Source organism: Lotus japonicus, chromosome 1, assembly GCF_012489685.1.
Source record: "Lotus japonicus ecotype B-129 chromosome 1, LjGifu_v1.2".
NCBI lineage: Eukaryota > Viridiplantae > Streptophyta > Magnoliopsida > Fabales > Fabaceae > Lotus > Lotus japonicus.
In genome coordinates, this window is record NC_080041.1 from 56,811,541 (window position 1) to 56,821,834 (window position 10,294).

General features: G+C 38.1%; 1 protein-coding gene across 3 annotated transcripts; it reads right to left on the reverse strand.

Annotated features, from left to right (window-relative positions):
* Positions 1-965: 965 nt before the first annotated feature.
* LOC130731036 (DNA replication complex GINS protein PSF3-like) lies at positions 966-6,022 on the reverse strand. 3 transcript variants are annotated; one of them, XM_057583235.1, is made up of 7 exons: positions 5,669-6,022; positions 3,347-3,446; positions 3,019-3,066; positions 2,798-2,898; positions 2,246-2,338; positions 1,434-1,573; positions 966-1,325 (listed from the first exon to the last, which is right to left on the reverse strand). In XM_057583235.1, exons 2-7 carry the CDS (start codon positions 3,389-3,391, stop codon positions 1,216-1,218), a joined length of 537 nt encoding a protein of 178 aa, XP_057439218.1. In that variant the 5' UTR covers positions 3,392-3,446; positions 5,669-6,022; the 3' UTR covers positions 966-1,215. The 3 variants fall into 3 exon arrangements, with proteins under 3 accessions (XP_057439218.1, XP_057439212.1, XP_057439206.1); XM_057583229.1 differs by having other exon boundaries at positions 3,019-3,087; positions 3,347-3,461; positions 5,669-6,016; XM_057583223.1 differs by having other exon boundaries at positions 3,019-3,087; positions 5,669-6,013.
* Between the last annotated feature and the right edge of the window lie 4,272 nt (positions 6,023-10,294).

A 10,294-nucleotide genomic window follows, 5' to 3' on the forward strand; every position in this document is an offset into this window, starting at 1 on the left:
GTACCCATCATCACATCAATTAACAACCCCTTTAATATAGTAATTTCCCTTTACCACGTTTTTAAATCCTGAAAACATGTTGAGTATTTATATTCTGCCATGTTAAAGCCTGAGACATTGAAATACAAAAATGCTTACGGATTCTAATTCCCATCTAATTCCCAATGGTATTAAACTAAGTTTCAAGGAACTAATATTCACAAAATACTCAAATAAAATTCCCAAGTTTGTAAAATCCCGTGGTACAATTCTCGTTATATTATAGGTGTTCTGAGTTCAATAATTCCCGAACACAAAATCAAACAATTTCGGGAAGTTTTAAACCGGTATTGTTAATAGGAATTCTGGTATTCATAACCCAGAATTCTTTGGTTTGCACTTGGAGTTCTCCCTTCTGGGTTTTAGAACGTGGTAGTATGCAAAACTTACAAAAACACATTTTGACAACTAAGGAAAATCCAACTTTAAATATATAATGCATCATAGGTGAATGACAATCCAACTCAAATTAAACATTTAGTTTACAATACAACTCTAACATTGAATTTGCTCAAAAGATTCTTTAATCTTGTGAAATGTCTACAAAATGACAGGACCCTATGCTATTTCTTTGTCATTACTGATCGAAAGCAGTAATCAAAATGTCTGCAATTTGAAGACCATCTATTGGATTGGTGTCAATATGCAGGGTTGCACCTCGTGCCAGAAGGCTATCTTCAACCTCCATAGTGGAGGTAATAAAAAACTAACACCAAGAGAGAACAAAACAGCAGAAACAGGACTGAGCAGTGACGGGGGACCTGGGAGGCGTAACCAAAGAAGAGCCAGGACTTGAGCAAAAACCCAAGGGTTTTAGAATATCCGCCTTGTACGGAAAAAGCACCATATGGTTATAAAATAAACAGTAATTCAATGTTAAATCAAAAAACAAAAAAGAGCCAGCACAAACACAAGAACAAGATCAGTGGTCAAGAAAAATATCTGGGTCTGGCTTTTCATAGAACACAACATATCCACAAGGTTTTATTTCATATTTTTCACTTTTTTCAGTGCACAAGTTTCCCTAGTCATAAACATAAAACATTAATTTGAAATTACAACACATTGTATTAAGTGTACAAGGTCAACATGTATAATTCAACATTTTTTGTCCATTCTAAACATCTTGCAATTAGCAGGTTCCAAACACTAATAACTGATAAGGTTAGAAAGCAACTATTCAGTTGATTTTCTCTTTCTTCCCAGAACATTAGATATCTGAAATCTGGGCCCCCCCATTCGCCACTTCTTGAAGGATGCCATTGCAGATTGAGCTACCTCATACACTACAAAAAAAGCATTAGATCATACAAAATTTAAAATGTCGAAAAAGATGTGACCACAAAAACAAAGATAAAAGGTACGTTTCGTTTAGCAAGTGGAACAATTCTTACAATTGATCTCTTCTTTTGTCAGAATAGTCCAAAATTTGGAGCCAGTTGCAAATGCTGCAGTATGTGCCTTCGTGAGGACTTCCTTGTACCTACTCTTAAATGCAGATAATAACAGAAACCCAATGGTCCGGTCGCCAACTCTGCCATAAATGAGTAGTAAGTAAGCAAAAAAATAGAATTCAGTGGCAGGATAGTTGCATGAAGGAGGACAAGGCAAAGAAGAACTACATTTATTTCAATTATGCATGAACCAAAATGATCTAAACGTTTTTAAAGACTTGGAATGATAAAGCGTGAAACACAAACATACAGTTCTTTCTCTCTATTTAAATTGACGTGTGTTCTATATATACAAGAAGACAAAGGTAGTTTATGGAGTTACTCTTCATAGTCAAAATACAATAAATTTCAATTCCAATATGTGCCAAATTAAGGATGGTCTATGTTACAGAACCAGAAGCCAGGGTTTCTGAAGATTCATCCAAAGCCACATTGTAATTATTTGGAGTTTGGACATTTTGTCATACTATATTTTCAATTTGGTTGTCTTTATTCATATAGGAATTGGTGGTAATAGGGATTTGAACGAGACACTATGTGTAAGAAGTAATAACAAGTTTTAGATTCCAAGGCCCGTTCTGAATTAGGATGATGAAACATGACAGCCATGAACTATCTTCCAAGGCAAAACTCAGGAAGAAAATATATATTTAAGTAAATCAGAGAGTAAGATTAAAAAGCCAAAGAGAAATAAACAATCTTTAATAATGCTGCAAGTAAGAAAATATAGGCATATGCAATGCAAGACTTACATGGGTGCTATCTTGCAACCAAATTCATAAAAGAATGGACATCTAGACTTGAGATCCACAGATGCAGAATCAGCTTGGATCTCTAGCCTTGTTCTGAAATCAAGAATCATCAACTATAAGATAATAAAACTAACATTTTAAACTTAAATATAAAGCAAAATAATAATACACCATCACACTATCAACATTCATCTAGTACATTTGAATGTGAAGGCTAATGCAGATTTGCATGCATATATTTTTAGTTCTATAACTTTTATGATAAATAACCACATAAATTGATTTTTGAGTAACTTGTTATTCATACTTCCATGCAACACCATGCAGTTAATGACAGTAATTTAAAATACATGAAAAATAAGGATAAAGAAAAGACATTGGTCCAAATTCACTAAGGACCCTAAAAAGGTTTAACAAGAAATGTCTGCAAAAGCATTTTAAGAGTAACAGAAATTAAAATGTACTTAAGAGTGCTTCCTACTAACTCATTGCTAGTGTCATGGCATGCTCTACAATATGATGAGCTTATAAGATATAAAATGTTATCATTACTTTTGATTGAAACAAGGGGGAACATTTACTGATACTGCTTGTCTCAACTGTAATTCATGAGCAAGCCAAAAAGGCAATTCAACTTTTGAGCCTGCTTCAATCTGAAATCAATTGTTCTAATGTCAGGTCAAATTATAATGTTCCACCATGCAAGTATCTGGTGCCACTGCCATTAATTCTTTTGCTTTGGAAATACATAAATCAATGTCAAGGGCTCTTACAAGGTCCGTCTCAGAACTTGGATCTATTCCCACTCCAGATGCCGACTTCTGAAATATCACCGACACAATCTGTTACCAGAACATAACAATACACAGTATTAGGAAACTAAATTCAGGTTGCATTGTCTATATCCTTAATGTTGAGATAATGAGCTGAGTCAGTTATTGTATACACTAGCAAAAGCCTGAAACATCATTGAGCATCTTAAGGCAAACTACTGTTGTAAAACATTTCCTTATTTATAAAAATCACCACCCTTAAACTACCACCCCTTATTGAATTTGACATACGTCAACTAGAAGCGCAAGAAGAGAGTCTGAACCCTACCTCTTCCTCCACCATAATGTCATCAATATCATAGTACTTTGCCATCCTAACCTCCACCTTGCAGCTATCACACTTTCTTTTAACTCATCCAAAGGGAGAACTGCAAATAAATAAACTGAGCTTGAACCAGATCACTAAATTTATAAATTGAAAAAAAAAAACAAACCTTGAACTAACAATGAAGACATCAGAACTCAATCACATCTATTGTTGTGGCTCCATTATAAAAAATGTAAAATTGTGGAACAATGAGATCCACAGCATAAAGAAAGAACAAAAGCCATAATAAACGCAAAAACTTGAATCAGAAAAATAAAATAGATTGAGCAAATTGTAGAATGCAGCGCCTATATACACAATATGTTTCAAATTATATAACCATATTATTTTGTTCTTAACAAGTGGACTGGGCGAGCCCCTAGAGGGGCGACGCCCAGGGTTCGGCCCGCCCAAGGGCTAGAGCCTGGCCTTAAGTTGGGCCTCAACTTCAGAGGCCCAATTGGCCTAATAGGTAGTACCCAAGCTCTATAAATAGGAGGTAGATACCAATTGTAAAGGACTTTTGGCTCATTTCATAAAATAGCACATGAAATTCAGCACTCTCTCTCTCTCTCATTCTCTTTCTCTCTCTAGCACATTCTTCCACTCTCTAGGTACTATCCCTTCCTTTAATGTTCATTCCCAGAACAACAAGAATGAGAGAATTTTTTTTTTTCCTCCAAAAATGAAGTTTAAAACTCAGAATAAGAGCACCTAACTGATTCCTGGAAACAAATGACATATCACATATTACACCCACATACTCATATTCACAAGTAGTACATATGTCCAATGTATAGGGATACAAAGCCAATCCTCTTCTGAGAATCCATCTAAACCTATATGGAGGATGTAAAGAGAATGACTGCACTATCCACACGAAGAAATTACAAGTCATATTTCTGGCATCAATATGCAGGTAGCATTTATCCATATAGATTCCCAGCAGGTGACTTCTCTATTAGCATATCCCAGCTCCTATTCTCCAGTGTTAACATGCCCCTCATCAAGTTTTCAAGGTAGATGCCATTGCGCAGTACTATATAATATTCACAAACAGAAAACAACACCCAGATAGAGTTGAAATACCACAATCAGATAACAACTAAAATGAACAGAGCCTACTTCAACAAGTTCCAGTAAGATCTCACACATAGAGATCTAAGAACACACTTTAATTCATCTTTATACATAACATAACTAATTGAGCTTCAAGACTGAAGTCCAAACAATGCAAAATCAAATATACAAATATCAGCTCATATTAATAGAACTTGGAGTTTAACACTTAAAAATCAAGGTTCATATGGAGTTCTATGCCTAAAGTACAGTAGCTGAAATGCTTAAGGCAGCACATTCTTCAATAGCAACAGAGTCCCAAACCATTAAATTTATTAACATTTAATTTCACCTAAAACATAGTAGGATGATAAGAACCTTGAAAGAACCACACCACAAAAACTAGCCGTTGTAGCTAGGGAGCCCAAGACCTTATAAACCCCACATTAGAATCTCATGCTGGGACTGAAGTCTCATAGGAACTGAATCCTAAAATCTCACCACGCTCTGTTGCCACAACGCCTATGCGAAATGGTTGTGAACTAACCCCGTGACTAGTCCCAAGCAAACACTGCAACGCTGGCATCACCACCCGCGCCTCTCGTTTGCAGTTGAGAGACATGGTGGAAGACTCGGATACCAACTAGTAGGTGTCAACGCTAAAGAAGAAAGAAATAACTTTTCATTGAAGAAAAAACTTTTAAAATTTCTAGATATTCGAGAGATCCATGTCTCTCACAAGTGCCCAATTACAAATTATCCTCCAAGATGATGATCCACCTCAACTCTCTCCCAATAGCTTAATCAACGCTCTCAATTAACTAAACTACTAACACCCTAACTGTCAAGAACCAATTATCCCAAAAGCTTAAGTTGTTGGGTAAAAGACTCCGAATGATTTTATATTATATTTCTAACACTAACTAACTCTCTCAACTATCTATTAAACTACTAACTATCAATAATTCGCCCGCCCCTGAAGATTCAACTTGTCCTCAAGGTGAAAGGATTGAGAAGAAGCTTAAGAATTGAAAAATTCTTCCAAAGTTCCACCAGGGTCCCACTGTTTGAAACATGAAGGTAAATGAGAGACCATAATGTGCATTTCTTCCAACAATAAGCAGAACTCCCAAACCCTATGAAGGTGGAATTGACACTTAATATTCGCATATGTCATGTTAGCAATTCAGATTTTGTTCGAATCACCGATCACGTGAAACTTACCGTGAGTTCTGAAGCTGAGCGTAGTGAACCAGTCTTTAGTCGCTAGAAATGGAAACTGAGAAGCTTTGAAAGAAGAAGAAAAGTGTAAAATGAAGAGGAGAAAATTGGGAATTAGGGCTTGAGGTTTCGATTTCGGTTGAATGATTTGGGGGGAAAACAGAAATTTGGGGTAGAGCGCGAATGAGAGGAGTGAAAATCATTTCGCACCTATTCTCGGTCGGACAGTCCGGTTTTATCCGGTTTAATAACCACTGGTTTGAACCATGACAGTTTTAGTTCATGTTTTTACCGCACATCACGATCCAAATAGGCGTTTTGAGGAAACTGTTGCTGGTGAATCTATGTGTGTTCTTTATAAGGAAATTGCATTCCATTAAGATACAATTTGACTTGTAATTGTTTTAGGTACATTTCCACTTACTGTGTATTGTTCCTTTCTTCCCCGGCATATATTCTAGTTCTACCGTCTTCATGCATTGTGTGCATGCCTTCGATGCCTATTTGTTGCTTTCTGTGTGCTTTTCATGTGGCCATCATTTGATGTTATACTAGCTTAATTCAATAGAAACTGGTTTATGTATTGGTATTGTTTTTTTTTTATAAGCCAAAACATTGCATTGAAATAGCACAAGGGGTGCCAACCCAAATACAATGAGAGATGATTCAATCAAAAGATAGAACCAAAACAGAAAAGAAGGTGCGATTTACATGGAAAGAGGGAGAAAAAACACAACATAAAACAACAGAATCAGTCTAAAACCGAAAATCCCAACAGCTAATGTTAACCTGTGTTTGTTACAACAAACTCGAATACGCAGCATGATCTCCTCATGGGTTGCCTTCAGCCATAAACAATTCCAGCCAGTACATATTATGTGAGCCACCCACTATAGCAATCAGAATTGAATGAGCGTGCCATTTAAAGGGATAAGATGCACACACCCGGATTCTCCTTCCATTTAAACAAAGAGTAACTGAAACCATCTATTTTCACCCTCAGCCACTGCCATACTCTCAACTGTGCCAGTTCCAGAATCTGATCACTCTCAAAAGCTTCTCCCTGAAAAATCACTTTGTTCCTTTTTATCCAGATCGACCACACGATAGCCATCCAGATAGCATGTTCTCCTGCCCTTTGCGCTTTGTTTCTTCCAATTGACGGAAATTGGAGGAGATGGTCCCGTAATGACGGTGCCAATACTGTCCGAAACCCGAGCCAGCCCGAGCAAGCATACCAAATTGGACTTGTAGCAGCACATCGAAGAAATAGGTGCGTACTGGATTCCTCCTCTTGTAAACACAGAGGGCACATGGTAGCCACTCCCCTTGCAAGGACGTGCCTCTTGCATAAGTTCTCCCGTGTTTGCACCCTGTCCCTCAGTAAACGCCAAATGAACGCTTTAGTGTTCGAAGGTACTGGAGTCGACCATACCTGTTTGAACACAGGATCTTCATCCTCCAAGTGTTGTCCCTGCAAAAACAAGTAAGAAGAGTTAACCGTAAAAACTCCCTCCCCTCCATGACTCCAAACCCACTTGTCTCGTTTATTTTCAGTCAATCGTACCGCCCTTAACTCCCCTAGCACTTCCTCCAACCATTGCACCTCCCTCCCCCTAAGCCTCCTACGCCATTTAAATTCCCAGTTCCACACCCCATTGGACCACTTCCCCATATTTTTAACAACCTCACGTTTTTGCTGTGAGAGATTATACAGTCTCCGGAAGCGAAGGTCAAGAGCTCCGGGGCCAATCCAATTTTCATTCCAGAATTTTGTAGCGTCACCTTCTAACATAGTTTTCTGAAGTCCAGTTTCAAACCAGTTCCACCCCTCAAAAACGCAGCTGGCCTGAATGTCTTTCCACCAAGATGAGTCACCATACTTTTCGCTCCTCGGCTTTATCACCCTACACCAAAGGCTCTGTGGTTCAGTCAAATACCTCCAATTCCATTTGCCCAGTAATGCCATGTTAAACAGATGCCATTCCTTAATTCCCAGCCCACCATGTTCCTTAGGTTTGCATACCTCTGACCACTTTACCCATGCAATCTTACTCCCCATGTCCACCCCTCCCCATAGGAATCTTCTCATAATTCCAGTACATATCTGGACTACCCCGGCTGGGACTCTGAAAAATGATAGGAAGAACAGTGGTAACGCAGGGAGCACACTCTGAATGAGGCAGACTCTCCCCCCAAAGGAGATATGTTTCTGTTTCCAAGCTGACAATCTCCCCTTTAACTTGTTAATAACCGGGTCCCATAATGCCACACTTCTGGATTTTCCTCCCACTGGAATGCCTAAATAGGTGAAGGGGGTGCTCATCAATTTACAGTGCAGCACAGCAGCAAACCTATCAAGGCTATCTCTATCCACAGCAATCCCAGCCAACTTACTCTTGTGAAAATTAACTTTTAGCCCAGATATTAATTCAAAACATCTCAGAACACACTTCAGGGTTGTCACATTTTGTGTTGTTGCCTCTCCTATGAATATAGTATCATTTGCAAATTGGAGTATTGAGATGACAAGTTCTGAGCTGTCTCCAAATTTGAACCCCTCAAATTTACCCATACTCACTGCTTTGTTGAATAGACCAGTCAAGCCTTCTGCTACAATCAGGAAGAGGAATGGAGCCAATGGATCCCCCTGACGTAATCCTTTTCCCATTTTGAACTCCTCACATGGGCTGCCATTTACTAAGACCGAAACCGATGCTGATTTGATGCAACTCATAATCCACTTGATCCACCTCTTGCTGAAATTCATTCTGTTCATCATATATTCCAGAAATTCCCAGCTCACTGAATCATATGCTTTTTCATAGTCTACCTTAAACACCACAGTTGGTTTCTTTGATTTTTTTGCAACATCCAATACCTCATTTACTACCACCACACTGTCAAGCATATTACGGCCTCCCAAGAAAGCAAATTGTGTGTCATGGATCAGTTTAGGCAGTACCCTTTTCAATCTCATCGCCAGCAACTTGGAAACCACTTTATATATACAGCCAATTAATGATATTGGACGGAAATCATTTAGGCTTACTGGTGAGCTTACCTTTGGAATTAGAGCTATAAAGGAAGCGTTGGAGCCTCTAGGCCAAGCTCCTCTACCCCAAAATTCACCAAGCACCTTTTGGAAGTCTTCTTTGAGCAGGTGCCAAAACTTCTGGATGAATTTGAAATTGAACCCGTCAGGCCCTGGACTCTTATCCCCTCCACATTCCCATACGGCTTCCTTCACTTCCTCCTCATCAAATTTATTAGTAAGCAAATTATTATCATCCTGTAATAGCTGATTGAAGCTCACCCCATTCAAATTTGGGCTATCCCACGCATGTGCTGCAAATCGTTTTTCGAAAAATTTTTTAACCTCCGCTTTGACTACCTCTGGTTTTTCCTCCCAAGAGCCATCCACCATGAGCCCTACTATGGAATTGGCTTTCCTGCGCCAGTTAATATGTATTGGTATTGTAAACTTTGGTGAATTCCGTTGTATCCCTAAATTATTTTGGGTGTGATACCCGCATTGAGTGACTCAATAGATTATCATGGTCGATGAACGAAGAATGATAGGGTTCTGGCCATCGAGGCTTTTTGACGACAGGGAGGGCGACATATGGAGATCGTGGTCGGCAAATGAAGAGAATGGCGGTGCAATTATGGCGCCATGCTTTGAAACAAAATTTCGGTGATGTAGAGGAGAAGAAATGTCAGGAATTGTATGAAGAAATACTTAGCAAATAATGATAATAATATTATCATTTAAAATTTATAAAAGAAAATAATAATACAAAGGGTGAAACTTACATACAGTTCCCTAGGTGCTAGTGGTATCGTTGTCCAACGAAAATGTGACAAGTGTATTAAATTTTTTTTCCACTTAAATGAATTGTTACTGTTACCGTGGAAAAAAAAAACTTTTATTAAAGGAAAAAAAGACCCCCTTCTTCTCTATCCATGTTTCGTCGGCGTTGTGACCAAGAAAGAGGGAGGTAAAAGGGAGAAGAAGAAAAAGAGAGAAAGAGAGTGGAAGGAGGAGAAGGAAGCTGACGACAACGATCTTAAGATGGAGAGAGATCAGAACATGGGAGGCATGCGACTTTGATGGCCTAGGCAACTACTGCGGTGAGCACTTAAGTTTTTCCCTAATAAATTACATGAATACTTTTTTTTTGTGCTTCGGAAAACAAATACATGAATGTTGATTCAATTATAACGTATATGTTTTTTATTGGTACACATCATTTTAGGTATCACATTTTGATTTGGCTTAAAGGCACCACAGCAAACACCGTAAATTTTTAATATAAAAAAACCAAATTAATTTTTGACACTTCATAAAGTGATGTTTAATTTATTTAAAGGTAAAAGGATGTATTTGCAGTTGTAAAAAAATCATTTTAAATGAATGTGCATATGTGACCATTTTTAATGAGTTTCTTTTCTAGGATCAAACATTATAAATAAATTTTACACAGGTATTTAAGAATGTATTAATTTGACATTGAGAGAGAGAGAGAGAGAGAGAGAGAGAGAGAGAGAGAGAGAGAGAGAGAGAGAGAGAGAGAGAGAGAGAGAGAGAGAGAGAGAGAGAGAGAGAGAGAGAGAGAGAGAGAGAGA